Source organism: Tribolium castaneum, chromosome 3 (genome assembly GCF_031307605.1).
Source record: "Tribolium castaneum strain GA2 chromosome 3, icTriCast1.1, whole genome shotgun sequence".
In the NCBI taxonomy this organism is placed as follows: Eukaryota; Metazoa; Arthropoda; class Insecta; order Coleoptera; family Tenebrionidae; genus Tribolium; species Tribolium castaneum.
In genome coordinates this window covers 8480766-8499660 of record NC_087396.1, presented here as the reverse complement: position 1 = coordinate 8499660, position 18895 = coordinate 8480766, and the positions used below count along the sequence as shown (strand labels likewise).

Genomic DNA, 18895 nt, shown 5'->3' with positions numbered 1-18895 from the left:
GATTCGCTTTCGTTCTTCACTTCGAACCCCAACACGTATTTCCCGTTTATCGATTTCTTCCAAACTTTCACAAATTTTACAAAATTTTGGCTGTACTTCTTTGTAATTTCTCGTCGCAAATTTGATGCTATTTCTTGACGGTGTTGTAAAGATGACTTTAAGTGAGCATTCACTGATTTAACTTCATCCAATTTTGAACGAAGAAATGCACTGATTCCATCCGAGCAATCGAATTCTAAATCAATATCCATCATCTCAAATGAACATACAGGTTAACACTAGGTATCTAAAGCTGATTTGTAAGTTATCCGTCCACTTTCTGAAACAAACATAAATAAGTAAACTAATTTCGCTTTTTCCGATAAACATAAAATTATTAATTACGTTTTATCGTAAGTGTACTAAATAAAAAAGTGGTCACAAATTTCATGAACGTATGTTTATTTAGAATGTTTCTAAATCATATGCTGGATATCTGGACGTATAATCAGTCGTACGACACGACTGGGTGGGCGGCACCATTTATATAAGCATAGCCACCGAGAATTAACAAGCCGTGCCGAGAAAAAGGCAACGCCGCTACTCACGATTGTAGCGGACCGATGCGGCGATAAAAAGCTTTTTACATTTCACTTTTCAACTCGACAAGATTTAACTTTCTTTCTTTTTGAAAAATTTTAATAATTTGTAACATTTTTATTGTTTTGTTCTTAAAAAACACGTAAATGTAAATTCTTACGTAGTTTTATCCTGTGTTTTTTAAAATGTTTTGACTGCTGATGATGGTATAAATAAATACCGAAACTAGTCCAATTCCTTCTTTTTATTTCCACTTTGGTTAGGCTTCGACTTTAAGTTATCCATTTATTCAATTTGTTTAATCGTAAGTTAATCGAAATTTAAATAAAATTCCCGTACCATAATAAAAAATAATGTTATTCGAAATGAACCTTACTTGGCCAATATAAATGAAATTTCTCATCATTTAGGCGAATACAAATTCTCGAAAATTGTTATCAATTTCAAAACAAAAATTTAAATTACCTATTGTTTGGCAAGAACCAACGTGAAGGTGTAGGGCTACCAGTTGCCATGAAAAAAAAATTACGTGTATAAGTTATTTTATAGGAAATAAACGCACTAAAATTTGATTTAGAAAAAGTATCTATCTTTAGTATTTCATTAAGTAGTTAGCACATTGTTATCATTTTAACTTTAGGCACATAATTAATTGCAGCTAAAGCAAAGAAACAGCAGCCAAAGAAAACTGCATGCAATAATAAAAATTAATTCTAAAAAAACGAAATTGTGCAAAAAAAACTAAATAAATTCTAGAATAAACAAAAATAAATCCTGAAATATACAATAAAATTTATTAATTTTATAATTATATAATTATAAAATTAAAAAACAGAATAAAACAACAACCAAAAATTCATTCTATAAAAAATTTGAGTTCTCAAATAACAAGAATCTATGTAAATCTTCTAAAACACTAAACTACTTAAGTGTTCAGTTTTCTTGTTTTAAAACTTTTAACTGGTCCACCCTTGTCATTCTTTTTTTTCTGACGTTTGCTTGCAAGAGACTAATTTTGATTTTTAACATAGTTGTTTAAACATATGTTAGCAAAAATAGAACACAAAGAATTTAGCAGATTTTTATATTCGTCACCACAATTACAAATTTTCGTAAAAACAGCATTTCTTGCTATGGACAACCCGTTTCTTTGTAAATGATCAAAACATATGTCATCTGCATATGTTCCTTTTTCTGCTCGAATAACCGAAATACATTTAAGACATGTTAACTTTTTACAAATAGAACGTGCAGCATGGACAACCCGTTTCTTTGTAAATGATCAAAATATATGTCATTTGCATATGTTCCATTTTCTGCTCCAATAACCGGAATACATTCAAGACATGTTAACTTTTTACAAATAGAATGTACAGCATATTCAGAAACGTATATCTTTGCCGAATGGTCTATATAACAAGTTTCAAGGTAATTAGTATCTAAGACAAACATAAAATCTTTAATACCTGGAAAATCATCATCAATGTAATTATTTTGAATGTCTTTTACAGAGTCAAAATTTTTCGTGTTTATCAAAATTAGATTTTAAAAAAAGGTGTGGACCATTTATTTCTTTTCAACTTCCTTTGAAAGTCGAAGTGTTGTTAACTATGTCCCACCAATTTCTAATGATTTCCGAAAACTGTGCTGTATCATAAATTTCTTTAGATTTTAAGCATGCAATTGTGGATTGGTGAAATATGTTATCAGCCAAAATTACTTTTTGTTTTTCAAAAACCGATGGATACAGCAATTTGTGACAAAGTTTATAGGCTTGTTTAACAAGAGAATTTTGCTCAGCATGATATGTCTCTAATATCCTGTAATTTTGCACATCTTAAAGTATTCAGATCATCCCAATCGTAATAAACAAAAATTTGCCCTGTATTCTTTAAGTTAAGCCAATTCTTCCATTGAATTCTATGCCAATTCTAATGAGTAATGTTTAAAAACAAAATATTAGGTTTAGGATGTCCACGCGCCCTTGCAATAAATCAATTTTTCAAGGCTAAATAGCTCATACTGGTCATATCCGATCACAAGACACGAAATAATTTAGTTTTATTTTTGGTTTCTTTTCCACAGGAAATCAACATAATACACAAAAACTAAATTTAGGGCCGGTTTACAGAAAGTGGAATTAAGATTTAATTCCAAATTAAGTTAATTCGAATTAAGTTGCCACTTAAAATACATTGACAAATGTCAAGTTAATCGCGATTAAAATTTAATTGCAATTAAAATGTTCTGTAAACCGACTCCTAATGTTAGAAAATAAGTTTATTACACAGGTGGTCCACGAGTAATAATGAGCCTGAAATTTTTTTTAAAGCAATCAACATTACATTTCACAGATTACGTGGATAGTAAAATAGGTGGTGTCATCGTAAAATATTTGGTTTCAATTAATCAAATATAGTAATCGTATTTTCATTTTTGACCAATTTAAATCAGTCATATTGACATTACTCCAGTTTTAGAATTTTATTTAGTCAAACGTAAATAAATTGATTTAAATTCAAAATGTTCAAACTTAATTTAAAAGGTGTTTACAGATCTGACCACAGTTTCCATATCATGCATCAATTCTTCTTAAGAATGATCCTCTCGCACTAGCCAGTGTTCAAGACGCAATATTCGCATACTCTCCAATAATTCGGTTTTCTAAATGTTTCCGATCAACAATAGGTGCACTATAAAACCTATTCTTTAGTACTCCCCACACGAAATAATCAAAAGGCCTCATATCGGGACTTCTAGAGAACCAAGAATACATGGAACTCCTTCCTATTCATCTATTTTCATCAATAACTGCAACAACTGTAGCTTCATTTTCAGCTGATGTTGCTACTCTTCTTTTATTTCTTTTAGTTGGAGACTATTTTTCCCCGCAGTTTATTTTGAACGTGTTTAAAAACTGTATCACTCGGAGCCCGTTTATTTGGATATTATACGTGTATAAATGTGCAGCCTACGAAGCATTTTTCAAATATTCTCCATAAATGAGAACCATTGCTAAACATTTTAGTACAAAAGTTTCACTAAATTCAATTACAAACTTAGCAAGGTTTGACACTAGATTTGACTTTTTAATTAATGTTGGAGTGCTGTATAGTCAATATGTTTAATGTAATAAACCAAGTATTTCACTATCCACGTTATCTATGAAATGTAATGTTGGTTGCTTCAAAAATTTTTTCAGGCTCATTATTATTCGTGGACCAACCTGTATCAGGTACATACCTATGTAACAAAATAATAAATAAAGGGTTGCTTCAATTTTTTGTAAATTTCTTCTATGTATTTTTTACAAACACAAAAAAAAACAAAATTAATTCCGATGTGACGTAATTTAAATTTAAGCTTGATAAAAAATAGTGCAAAAAACAAGTGTTTATAGCACTTATTTTTCAATACATATTAGATATTGTGTAAAAGAAAATTCTTTTTTGAAAAAATTAAAAAGCAGTCATCTTGTAGAAATACATTATGCTCTTTTATCAAGTCACCTATGAAAATTGAACGTAATGTGCTGTTTGATTTAAATTTTTAATGCCGTCAAAATAAGATAACAGAAAGGCTTCGAATCCAAAAACGAAAGAATACATAACAACAAAAATTACGGAAATATAAACACAAATCAAGACAAACCCTACACTTGAATAAATTGTATTCTAGAATAATTAGAATAATAGATTTTGTTGATGTTCAAAAAAAAATATCAACTAAAAGATAAAAATTGGTTGAGATGCAGAACCTATTCACAAACATTTAGGACCGGTTTACAAAGTTAAAACAAAGAATTAATTAAAACAAAAGTATATCTAAAAACCAAGGAGAAAAAGTGAGATTTAAACATACGTTAGAGTAAAAACAGAATGATTCAGAAATAGTTTTTATTGGTAAAATTGAATATAATTTTAAAGGACTAGGCACACTTCTTATGGGAATTTAAGGACCACTCAAATTGGATAATTTTTATATCAATCGATGCATCTCAAATCGATGCTGATCAAATCATATCATTGCGCCAAACGTGTAGCTTGATTAGGAACGCCAGAAATCGAGATTGAATTTAAATTATTCCTATTGTTGGAGGTATTAACTTCTGTCAGCTTAAATCCCTATTTCCATAAAAGTATCTGTTCCCTATACCTGACCCCCAATCCAGTAATTGTAGTAATACCGCAGTGTTGTAAATCTCGAAGATTTACAAGCTCTTTGTACTCACCGAAAAACCGCCCCAATGCTTTTCTTATGGGACAAATCTTCACTTTGATTGCAATTTCCCGCGTTCCTAATTAAGCTACACGTTTGGTGCAATGATATGATTTGTTCAGTTTTTTATGACGCATCGATTGATATAAAAATTACTCAATTTTATTAAAGAATATCTATGGGGTACGCTTTCAGTTAACAACAATCCAACAGTCTTGTGGGGTTGTATGTACGTCAAATATGTGTCAAGGAAACCGAATCCGGTTGAGTATTGCAAATTACCTACAAAAATAGATACTTTCAAATCTGTTGCTAACAGACAGTCTTTTTAGATCAGTTTGTATTTTGAGCAAAAAAATATTTTAACAAAAAAAATTTGCAAATGTAATTTTATGTTTTCTAATTTTTAAATTTCGGGTAAATAATATTCAAAGTAAAATGATTTTAATTTATCTTTCATGTTTCTATAAAAAACTCATCATCTCGTTCAATTGTGTACTCTATATGTAACTGACCCTGTACCTGGTAGTAATATTTTGTGCCATTTTTAGTTTACAGTCACCAGATACCAACTCCATCAAGGGCAATTTTTTTGTTGTGATGGCTTCCAAAGGGGTTTGGTTACGACAACTATATGGGATGAAATTAATTATAAAATATCACATTCATCCTACAATTTAAAAAAAATCGGTTCAGATATAATAATAATAATAATAATAAAATTCCAAATACAGGATCACAATGAATATAATACGCAAATTTAAATCATTACAGCGGTCTACATAATATAAACTTAATTTTATTAATAAAAGTACTTAATGGCATAATGAATATATCAACATGTTTGTGTTACAAATTATAATTTGAGCACATTAACATTACGAAAGAATACATATATTGTTTTGATTTCGATAAAGGAAACTTAAAACTTAAACGCTGTCGTACAGATATTATTTATATGCTCATCAAATTGCAATTTTGTGTCAAATATAACCCCCAAGTCCTTACAATGAAGACATCTTTGTAAATTAATCTGTAATATTGTATAATTATACACGGTTGTGACATTTTCCTCGTAAAGGATATTATCTTGCATTTATCTGTATTAATCGTCAACTTATTTTCCACAAACCAAGAGGTTAACAAATTTAAATCATTTTGTAAATTTTTACAGTCATCAAACATATAACATAAAACATATAACATAGAAGTTGGAATTTAATAAGTATTTTACATTATCTAAATACAATAAAAATAGTATTGGGCCCAGGTTAGAACCTTGAATCCATTGAGTTCTACAACCTGTTTGCGACCCTTAATTATTGATGAAAATAAATGTATTAGTTTAGCATTAAAACCATATTCGCTTAACTTATGTAACAAAAGATTATGATTTACCTTATCAAAGGCTTTAGACAGATCAGTATAGATGACGTCTACCTGAGATCGACAGTCCAGAGCAAAAGAAACAATATGAACAAAACTTCCCAAATTTGTATTTGTGGATCTGCCCGGCATATAGCCGTGCTAATTTTCACTTATCGTATTTCCAATATGACTGTATATGTAAGAACATAAGATACTTTCAAATAACTTTGCAAAGTTGCATAGTAGACCAATAGGACGATAGTTAGTTACTTGGCACTTACTGCCAGACTTTAAGATGGGACAAATTTTAGATAATTTTCACTGATAGGGGAAATGACTTGTATGTAAAATCAAATTGTAAATACGACAAAGCGGTGTTAAAAACACAGAAATGCAGTCCTTTACTAGGAAAGCTGGAATACCGTCAACTCACATTGTAAGGTTGGGTATTAATTTTTTTACCGATTTACTAATATCCTTTTCTGATATAACAAAATTATGTAAGTTTACATATTAGAAATATATATCACAGTTTGTAAGAATAGTCTGAGTATCACAGTCTTTCTTATCACATTTTGTATTAAAAATAAATATGCGTATGGTGGTAATGCCATCACCCAAGTGCCAGAGTTTTCAGGTCGCATCTACAGCCTCTGACCTGACCTAACGACCACTAGTAGTGACCGGGACCGACGGCTTAACGTCTCCTCCGAAAGACGAGTTAGTTGCGATGTTTTGGCATTACATTATCCGGTCACCCATCCAAGGAATGACCGGGGTCAGAGCTGCTTAACTTCATAGATTAATTATAATCATTTTGTATTAACAATAGAAGAATCAGTTTTCTTTATCACAAAATAATGAGTCACCGAGTCTATCACATAAGTCGGTTTAAAATAGTCTGCAAAGGCATTGGCGATGTCACAATAAGATTCTAGACTAGTCGTATTATAAATCATATTTCTAGGTATCCAAGGAGATCTTTTTTTGGAATTAATAAAGTTTCATAGTTCTTTTGGATTTCTGGTAACAGAGTGTTCAACAGTATTAATGTAATGATCATAATCCTTTTTAATATTAATTTCACGTCTAAGCACATTTATCCTTTCTGTTTAAGTAAACTACTTTTCTCTTGAATCATTTTTATTCAACACTGTGAATACCAGAAAGTATACTTGTGCGATGTCTTGTCGTTACCTCCGTTGGGGGCTCATCCCAAAATGTCATTACAAAGATGAGCAATTTTTTTCTGTATTTTCAATTTTTTTTAGGGAAATCTAAAAAAATTTCAAAGCACTTTTTGTATAAGGACAAAATCAATAAAGTGTAATTGACAAAGCATACTTGAAAATGAAGGTGTAAAATCTTTTCGGGGGATGGCTTTCAAACAGGCTAGTCTTTGTTGATCAATCTTAGGAAATTTTAAAAACGCTAATACTACAGTTATTTCGAATGGTTTTTAAAGTCGAATGATAATTACTACGACACCCTGGGACACAGCATCGACTACTAGGCACGATTACACTAATGAAATACTTAATATTAATATGAAAAATACGGAATAAACGAGGAACAGTTCAAAATTTGAGGTTAGATTACACTTTGAAATTAAATTTAGCTTACATTTTGTTATAAATTAAAATATCCCAATTCACGTTAATTCAAAACCAAATATAGATAAATATAACACAAGAAAACTGAACACTATTATCAATTTACCACACAAAAACCATTCCTTTTCACTGGGCTACATTTATTCACCTTACTTCTGCCGATCCGCAATCAACGTTGCAGGGAGTGTTCACTCTTTAAAAAAAGCCGGGAGTAGGGATGTTACTTCACTAATGTTACCACTGATTACTTCACTGATGTTACCACTGTAACATCACCGAAGCGCTGACAAGCAATCAAGAAGGATAAAATAAATTACTGTGTCAATCATTTAAAAAATTTGTTGTTTGCGCATGTGTCTCCAACGGTTCACACTTAAGTACTGTCATAGATTATAGATATTTATAGAGGCTGTAGATTGGACTAGCGGCTAGCCCTTGCCGGTCTACAAATGTTCGCTCAGTCGAAATGTTGCGAGCGAGGTCGGAACAGTACGAACGGAGACCATAACGGACTTCTCATTTCAGCTGGGCTGGTTAAGTCTAAAGAGTTTTCTGAGTATTTTAAAAATAATTACATTAACAATCGGCATTGATGGGCATATTGGAATAGTGGTTTTTATGGAAATATGTTGCGCGTGGCTGGGGCTTCGCCCCAGTTAACTAAAAGGAAACAAACCCCACGACCAATTAAACTCGAAAACGTGGAACTCGAAACGTGGAATAGTGTTTATGTTTATGAACTGTACGCCACCCTAGCTCCATAAAAAAACACTATTCCACGTTTCGAGTTCCACGTTTTCGAGTTTAATTGGTCGTGGGGTTTGTTTCCTTTTAGTTAACTGGGGCGAAGCCCCAGCCACGCGCAACATATTTCCATAAAAACCACTATTCCAATATGCCCAGCTGAAATGAGAAGTCCGTTATGGTCTCCGTTCGTACTGTTCCGACCTCGCTCGCAACATTTCGACTGAGCGAACATTTGTAGACCGGCAAGGGCTAGCCGCTAGTTAGATTGGCGACTCTGCCGTCCCTACCACAAATTGTACATTCTAGTAGTAACTAGATAACTAGTAATGTCACGTAAGCGTTAGTTGTAAGGCTTGGAGGAAAATTCAAACCTATCCGGTACTAGACAAGTGTAATCAAATATATTTGATGAACAAAAACACAGTTTTACACCCGACACACGAAACTTTGAGTTTTACATGTCGCATTGCAACCAGAGGATTTCCACAAGGTGATCAGCCTCAGTTTGAAAAGGATCTTGTAAAACTCGAAGTTTGGTGTGTCGGTTGTCAAAATGTGCTTTTGTTCATCCACGTGCGTGACGCATGTGTTCAATAGACACAAATTCTGCGCCTGAAGATACAAGTTTCGAAGGGTTGCGATAAATTTAATAGTTTCATTGATTTTGTGTCCCATCACAATCAGAGACACACCATTTTGACAGTACCAACAAAAGCACGTTTACTGGCACGTTTAGGCCTGTACCGAGTTGAAAATTTGCCTTTATCTTTTAGAAAATCCCCACTCGCTTCTAGTCGCTAATACCTGCAGTTGTCATTCCCGCACTCCAGTAGTTCAATCTTCTCTGTTTAAAATTTCTCAGTCTTTTCATTCACAAATATAATTAATTATGCGAAGTCGATTCCATTCTCCAAATTCCAAATAAAATGTGCAGATTTTCAAAGCTTTTCGGCTAGAAATCGCAAAAATTATTTTAATTGTACAAATAGCTTTTGTGTAAGCAGGTATGAATGTAAACCCAATACCGTTTGCTACAAGATAAGCCGGATGTCATAAGATTGTAATTTAGAAATTCTTAGGTGCCCTCTCTGGTGAATGAGTTTGCATCTGGTCAATAAAATCTTTTAGCTGGCATTCGGTTTCGATTTGCATTTGTCTCCCAATTAGGTCTAAACTTGAACCTGAACAAAAATTAAAATAAAAAATTATTGATTCTTTAATAGACATAGTAGGCATTGCTAACTAACGCAACGTCATCGTGTGTGATGTCTTAATCAAATCGGTATAGTCATAGCAACGGCGCAAATCTAGCAATGTCATTCGTTGCTGCTACGCAACTGCGACCCGCGCATCTTTGCGACCAAACTTGAAATCAGCTTATTAATACTCATTATCTGACGGAACATTTTGCGAAAATTTTTAAGTTGACAGGCAGCAAATTCGCGGCCGTATTTTCGGCATATTCACTAATGGAGTGTTATACTCGAATGTAATAGTTTTTGGAAATTGTAGATTCTAAAAGTAGACACGAAATGATGTCTAGTAATATCGGTCTGAGTTTTTTTAAATCGGTACTTTTTTAGTAATAATAGAAAATTTGCGCTGTGACGTAAGCAATGTCTCGACTAATGATTCGTCAGTCTTTCGCTGCATATAATTAACGCTACGACCTACGTTTGGGCTGGTAAACGTCAAATACAAAAGTCAAAGCCGTGCGTTGTCGTTTGTGACTGTGTTGGTGCTAATATTTTGCAGGAGTTTGTGTTTTGGTAAAATGACTGCTCCTGCACACATCTGAAGTCGTATGTAAAACAACAGAGGCAGAAATCAAGAACAAACGATTTTCAAACTATCTTTGTTGGCAAGTTTTCTATCTCATGTTCTGTGACTGGCTGATTCAAAAAGGAACATTGCTGACGTCAGGCCAGGAATTTTCACCTTTTCAATTATTTTTCTCACAAACGGTAGAGCTTTGGTTAAAATAAAAAAATATGGGTCGCCTATTTTGTTGTTGGCTATCCATATAAAAATTTTCATTTTTTAGTATAACACTCCATTCAGGGGACGTCGATGCAAGACTACCATATTCGTGGTTTTAAATCCGCTAAAACTATTTTGCGAAAGTATTGCATACAAACTTTGTTTGGTACCAGCTCTCTAAAACAACAAAATTGTAATAGTTATTTATGTTACAAGGCCGTGAACTAAGAAAAATAATTGTTGGAATTAAAAAAGATAATTCACGGCTATATGGCATACAAAATTTTGTGTGCAACTGTGAAAAATTACCAAAATTAAAGTTTCGTTCAAATCTTTACATAAAATTAAATTTAGCGGTGTGCTTTGGTATGGTAACTAAGACTTGCGTAGTTGTTGTTTATTATTGTCATTCCTATCTATTTAATTGAAAGTGGTGCTGTTTTTTTGTGCTTTTTAAAGAAAATGAGCAGTGAAAGCTCGCAAATTCTCTAATATTTGTTATCACATATTAATAAAAAACGTTGGATTTATCTAATAAAAGCGTATTTCATTCAAGATCATGACTCATAAAAAGTTTTAGTCGGCCTGTTAAAAAAAACCTTTTTTGCACGATTGAACTCTATTTGATTGTTTACTATGCCTGTTTCCAAGACAGTACGTGGTGTTTACTAGTTGTTACGTCCTAAAGCGTCAATAAGTAATTTTGTCGCCGCCTTGGAAGTAGCAACCCGGAACCATAATTTGATGTCTTGACAATTATTTTAACATTATTTAATAAATCTTTTAAAAAAATTAAAAATCCTGAAAAAAACGCCATAAAGCATCACGAACGTTAAAGACTGCCGATCTCAAACAATTGTCTTCGTTCGGTAAAATCTGCTTACCGTTCTTGATACTTAATATATACAATGTTTTACGTTGTCAAAACTTTATTTTACTATAAACAATTATGCTATTTCACGAATGAGAATCAAAAAAAAATGTGTAACTATACAAAATTTCAGCTCGTTCGGATAACATGAACCGTTTCATATTTGACTCAAATTTCAAATATTTTGTAACATGTATGTACGTACGTAAATCAATTAAAATTTAAAAGAAATTATTTGTATAATTTTGACCCTAATGACCCTATTCCCACAACTTTCATGATGAATAAATAACACTAAAGTGTATGATGTAACAATATTGTTCTCGCATTTTATATTTACGTCCCAATAGAACAACGCGATGGTACTTAGAAATAGTAACCACTGTACTTACTACTCATAGGAAAAAATGGGTAAATTACAAAGACATTCTGTTGACATTAGATGTAAAACGGCCGTCACTCTCATGCACTTTTCACCCTTTGGAACTTCCTATGTCTTAAAACGTTTGAAATAACATTTCAATATTGCTGAATGAGAATAAATTGAAGACTCGGTGCAAAAAGAGGATATGTAACATTTTTTCGAAAAATTTATTATCGGTCAATCAGTCAAATTTACGCGTTTTGTAGCTTTTCTCGTACATAAATTTAGATTTCTCACACACTAAGCTACAGATTCTTGCTGTCTCAAGCTATTCCGATAATTCGGCTTCGTTACCCATCAAATTTTCTTTGTTTGACGAACAATCGTTCAAACTCATTTAAAAAAAATTAAAGTCAGATTAACTGATTTTAGTGCGATGTGATGAACAGTTTCAGCCGCTGAAACTTTGAGATAAGAATTAAAAAGCTCGATCAGTGCATAAAGTTTTGTATGCATGATATTAAAAATTGCAAAATTGGCTTCGGCCCGGTGTGCGCCTTTACAGTAAACAGAAGTGTAACGTGTGTCGTTCTTCAACGACCTTGATTTTTCGATCATTAATTTCTTCATATTAAAGTACTATTTACATATTGAAATTTAAACCTTAAATTTGTTTTTCCAAATTTACATTTTACAGTTTACATTTTGATACACTTCTTCCGTCGAGGTCTTCAACTTTGTAAAAATACAATAAATAGAAATATTGTGTTTTTCGGTATTTAGATAACATCTGTAGTGACATCTATGCGGTAGTAGTTAAACTAGATAAAAAAGGATATCAACTTTACCGACATTTCAATTTTGTAATTTTTTACTTTTGTGTACTTTTGATGATGTGCGTTTTCAGAGATTTTCGTTTCTAACGATGTAACGTTTTAGTTTATACGTTTTTATAAATGAACCATTTTAGTCGATTTCATTTTTACTTATTTACTATTTTAGTTCCACAAGTTTTTAACGGCGTATGATTTTAGCCTCTTCACGTTTTACACGTGTGCGCCTTTAGCTTGCAATTTTATACTTCGTGCGATTTTACCCAAATACTTGTTCGATGCCACCACGCTCCCCCCAAAGGCTTAAAAAATAACATTCTCTTTTTTTTAAATAACCAGTTAACCAGGAATAAATAAAATTTGTTGTTGAATATCCTGCCAAGAAAATAAATATTTGAACATTTCTACGAGCTTTAAATCTAAAATATAAACATATCTGTGACATAATCTTTTTTATCTACCTGCTCATGCGGGAGCCAATTCGACCCCCACCCGGGAACCAATTTGACCATTACCTTTTACAGAATTATACTTTGAATTGGTTCCCAAATTCGATAACTCAGAAACATTAAGCTAAATTTCAGTTCTTTAATGTTTAGAAGATTTACAAAGATCATAATTAGAGCTCGGAAAGTTAAAAACCACTAAAATACGCATGCAGATCTGTACAAAGAACTGTTAAAATATGCATTAAAAATATGATATTATGCTTCTTAATGTGTATAAACGCATTTATGAAATAACAATGTAAACAGTCATTATATACCAGGTGAATCAGAAATCCGTGAGTTAATTTTATCACGTAATAGTACTCATTAAATGGAATAACTTTTCTTAGTAGATATTATAAGTTTACCGCTTCTTTCCAGAAAAAGCGAACAATGTTAGTATATGAAAAATATGGTTTTACTGGTTGTCCATAAAAATTCGTATTTTTTATGTCATAAAAATTACATAATCAAATGCGGCAAATTCAAATTCCAGAACCAGAAGGATGAGACTGAATTTTTTTATGTTAGAAAACGACACAATTTTCGACCTAATTTAGTAATCTTTAAACTGAAAATTTAAAACTTCACGAAATAATTACGTTTCTAATTGATATAATCATAAATATACAGAGTGTCTCAAAACTGACTCAAAATGTCTGTATGATGGCAAAGACACTGCTGAGACTATGGCATATGCGAAAAAATTTCCAAATCGCGTTACAGAATATTTTGTGAAAACAAATTTGGTAAATTCGCTTTTAATAAAATTTAATGTTTAAATTTTAAATTTTTTTATTTTTATTAATAACTCGATAATGAAAGACAATCGGTCAATTTTCTACTCTTAACTTCCAACTTGTTTTAGTCCTAAAAGCACGGGCGTCAATTTTGAGACATTCTGTATTAGTTTTTTACCCAATGTAACGATAGTTTTCATATAATTTTTGATGTAAGTATCGTTTTTTTGCGAAATCACGAAGAAAATTAAATTTTTAGTTCAAATACTTAGTTATAAGTTATTCATGTCCTTCCAAAAACTAATAGATAACGTAATTTATAGTTTCAATGAGAAATTTAAATTTAAAATACATCAACCTTATTTAAAAAAATAATTCGGTAAAATGCTATGTTAGCATTTCTATAGTTTTGAAACAGCTAAAAAGTATCTTAGAACTAAATGTGTAATTTTTGATGAAGTGTATACGTAATTTAATGATTTCTAATAAAAAATAAGTTCTTAAGTCAGTTATTACGTCCGAAAAAGGTCACATCACACCATTTTCGACGCAGCTGACGAATGTAAGATATTTTTTTGAAAAAATTCACAAAAAAGTTACGCTTTTGACAAAAAAATAATCAGTCAATTTAAAAGGGCAAAAATTATTCCATCTTCAATCTAATGTGATGCATTTGTGTAGTTAAGTAAGAAAAACCAAGAAAAAGAATTTTTCAAAATATCTTTCGTAGCAAAAAATTGTGACTTGTTATAAATAACAGAAAATCGTGAAGGAAATCTAGCATATAAAATTTGGGGTTAGGTTTACGTCTCGAGTTTTCCTAAAATTTCTTTGAACAATACATGCGCAGTGCCATTCGTATCCACTTCTATAAAAGGTTCTGCAATCTTGAATTAAGTCTAAGTTTTGGTTTTGAGATATCGATATTGTTGTTGTTAACTGATAGTATTCTGTTTATATTTTTCCGTATATTGAAACATCATGAGTGGTATCAAAACACTGCAAGAAAACAAATTGGACTAAGAATATTTCGCTTTCCAGAAGAAGAAGAACAATGTGAAAAATAGGTTTTAAACTCAGGTATGCAGTTTTGTTTCAAGAAGAGCATTTTTTTCTGAAATTTCTGTGAGGTAACCCATGTACTAATTTAAAAAAATATGACCTAAATAAAAATAACACATTTTAATAAATTTTTTTTAGCTGTATTCATATTTATTAGCGACCCTATCATGGCGTGTTCAGTACTATAACTAATTAAGTCCATTTAGACGAGTTTTGAGTTACGAACTTTGCTGATATTTTGCAAATCTGTCTTTATGTTGGAGTGGCATAGTTTTATGGAAAACACGTAAAATGAAATGTCAGATGTAATTTGTAATTAGATTAATATAATCATTAATTAATTAATCATAATTAATATTAATTTGTAGACCTGTAAAAAAACGATTCCTGGCCTTATTTCATTATTACACTGAACAAATGTTCACAAAATTTTCGTTGTTATACCAAAATTATTTTTTCTACTTCGGTTTCGTACTGAGGTCATTACGATACACGATTTGCGTATCGTAATATCCAACGGAGTGCTATAATAATTACACTAAAAACCAGGGTAATTTAGTTGAAAAATGTTGACAACCTAGTTTTTTGTCAATTATCTGAGAGAACTGTCAGTGTCAATCGGCACCTGTAAGCCAGTACACGTAATTTAAGATCCCATTATACGTATATGCCATAAAAATCCGTACTTGTTAAGAGGTACATTGCAAAATGACTTGGACACTTTCAGAATACATTTGTACGAATAAACTAATGACGTTCCAAATTAGTAATTTCATTTCACGGCCTGTGTGTAAATGCTGTCAACTGCCACAAAATTCCCTAAATTTCGAAATTAATTTTTTGGTACAAAGCGCAAAATAGAAAAAATATTGTATGATATCTCGTTTATAACTGCATTTTGTCGCAGTTACACTAAATCCCTGCGTGCGATAAAATGCATCTTATAAAACTCCTATCATAATATACTAACATACTAATAACATCCAAAAAAACCATTTTATTTCAAAACCAATTATTATTGTATTTGAAAGAGAGGATTTTATAATATTCGTTTCTATATTTTTCTCAAAATGACTAAAATTGGACTTAATATATAAATAATAATTAAATAAGATTTATAAAAAACGTTATCTATGGGTTTGGAAAAAAAAACATCTGAAGACAACTTGTTTTATACTTGTAATTTGAAAATCTCAATTTATTGAGCTACGGTAGCTCATGTTTAAAATACGATCTCGATTTTTAAACTTTCTACAAAACTCTTATTGGATATAATGGAGATAACCATTACACATTGTAAAGACATACTTTTTTACAGGAAATTTAAAACTCCTCCATTTTTCCGTTGAAGAACTTAATAAAAAATATGTTTGCGAATCCTCTTGAGTCCGAAAACCCAAAATTTACAGTTGTAAATAATCTGCCTTTTAAGCCATTAACTGGTCAAAAAAGAAAAATGACGAAATCCAACCTAATCCAAATAACGCTAATTTAGAAATTATGGATTAAAAAAAGAAATTGACAAACATAAACATTTTACATAATAAGCGATCCTTCATATGTAGATTAAAAAAGAAAATTCAAAATTCCTCAATTCATCAATAGTTAATACTTTTTCTTTAAAATCAAATGCTTCCCGTGTCCTAGTAAAAGTGCAGATCCTTCGTAGGAAAAAAAAATTGTGGAAACCGGACGAAAAAAAATAGCCCTTCAACTTTATTATAAATCCCCTTCAGCGTAATTATTCTTACTTAAAAATGTAAAAATTATTTTGCCTAGTTTATCCACTATTCGGATATGGATTGGACAAAATCAGTTTTTACCAGGAATTAACGAAAATCTATTTCGACAAATTACACAAAATGTAGCTGTAATGAATATTGAAGAAAAAGAATGCGTTATTGCTTTTGATGAGATGAAAGTAAAAGAACATTTACAATATAATCAGTCATTAGACCTAATTGAAGGATTTGCAGATTTAGGATTTTTGGACCGTCCTTGTAATCACGCTAAGCAAATTATGGTTTTCGTTGCTAGGGGAATTTATTCCAATTGGAAGATGCCTTTGTCATATTATTATTATTATATTTTGTAGGTGCATCTTCAATGCACGCTTAAAAGTTAAAACAAGCCATTTTGATTTTATTACCCAAAGTTTTAGAAACATGATTACAAGTACGCGCTATTATTTGTGACCAAGGTACAAATTATCAGTCTTTAAAATTACTTTGCACAACAGCCGATCAACCTTATTTTATAGTAGGCGACAAAAAATATATTTAATCTATGACATTGCTCACATTATGAAATGCATTAAAAATAACATGTTGGAATCAGATTTTATTTTTAAAAATGAAAAAGTGTCTTTTCAGGATATTAGAGATTGTTTTCAAATAGATAAAAAAAGCAAGAGTTGCCGCATGATGACGAAAAGCGAAGCTATATAAATCCCGGACCATTTAAAAAAATGTCCTGCAAGCTAGCCTTGCAAGTTTTTAGCCACAGTGTATCGGCCGCAATTCAGACAGCTGTTTCTACAGAACAATTAAAACGTCAAACAGCAACCCATACGGCAAACTTTTTAAAAACTCTTAATGATCTTTTTTATTCTTTAAGTAGTAGTACTCTGTATGACAAAAATCTTAATAAAAGTGTTCTAGCGTCTCGAAACCAAAAAGTTATTCAAAATTTACAAAACGGTATAATATGGACAAAAACTTAAAAAAAATCTCATAAGGTCTTAACACAAGATCCTTGTTTTAGTAGTTTAATTTGGACAATAAATGCAATTTTAAATTTATGGAGGGATCAAGAAGATCGAGGATATTCATATTTGGTGACTAGGAGACTCAACCAAGATTTTATAGAAGACTTGTTTTCTGTATATCGACAGAGAGGCGGGTATAATAAAATTCCTACGGTGCGATCATTTCGAGACATCTTTCGAATAAATTGCTTAACGTAATTAACGCTTAACTGTGAAAAAGATGATGACCATCATCTATTGACAATATACGATAGTTGTACTCCTAATTCTACTGCTGTATCCATGGGTACCTCAGCTGTCACTGAAAATGCAATACGTATAACAGCCGAAGAATGCGCAAATACATATTTTGCTGGCTACTTGGCCAAAAAATATGTTGATAATATTGAACAATGTACAAACTGTATTGGTCATTTAATAGATGAAACAAAAAAAAATATTTCGACAATTTAATTCTTTATAAAACATACACACAACTTCCAAATGATTTTTTTCCAACTTCATTGAAGTATCATTCTTCATTATTTAACTCATTTAAATTAAGAGCACAGAAGATTATTTCACATTTCCTTAATAGTAGCAGCATTTCAGCTCCGAATTTGGGTGCAGTGATTAAAAATGAAATAGTTCCAGATTTACTTTTTCAGTATGATGAAAATTGTGAGGAACATTTTGATTATACATTGAATCTTATGATCAGATGTCGTCTTTTTAAATATGGAAAATGGAAATTTGCTGAAATAGAAAATGGAAAGACGGTTCCATTTTCTCAGAAATGTGAAAGCAGTAAAGTAAATTTGATATTTTGAAAAATAGTTAGTTAGCTTATTAGGCAGACTCTGATTTCTCGTGTTTGCCTCCGATTTCAGAGGCGAGAACGTCTTGCCTTGTTCTCATCGAATTTGCACGAATTAGGATGGGAGCAGTGCTCTCGTAAATTTTTGCCCGGAGTCGAAAACGACCCATATACATACAGCCAGGTGATTTGAAAAATGTCATGCCAATAAACCCTAGCACTTGGGATCTGTAGGTACTCCAACCACAACCATCGATGGTAATAAACTATATTTAGTCTTAAACTAGAGGACACGGAATAATTTTAGTTTTCAACTTGAATACAGATTTCATTTGATGTTTGTAGTAAATTTTAAAGTCATTATGTTATATTATACAAACATACACCACGGTTCGGGGATTCCGGAAAACCGGAATTAGTAACCACATTTCGGAAGCAGGTACTACAATCAGACAGGGTACAATAAGTG

The 18895-nt window shown here is 31.5% G+C and overlaps 1 protein-coding gene across 8 annotated transcripts in view; it reads right to left on the bottom strand.

Moving 5' to 3' along the window:
• The window catches only part of LOC103314287 (uncharacterized), a 132976-nt gene that overhangs the window by 55771 nt on the left and 58310 nt on the right, over positions 1 to 18895 (bottom strand). For 4 of the 8 annotated variants that reach the window (XR_010333617.1, XR_010333618.1, XM_064355929.1 and 1 more), the window contains one exon: positions 1 to 319. Coding sequence is in view for 6 of the 8 variants with exons in the window: in XM_064355929.1 (XP_064211999.1) it covers positions 1 to 254 (254 nt within the window). In the remaining 2 variants the exon portion in view is untranslated. Of the gene's footprint in view, positions 320 to 7788; positions 8157 to 18895 lie in introns of those variants that run through there. The other 4 variants (XM_008199936.3, XM_008199917.3, XM_008199915.3 and 1 more) reach the window with 4 other exon arrangements.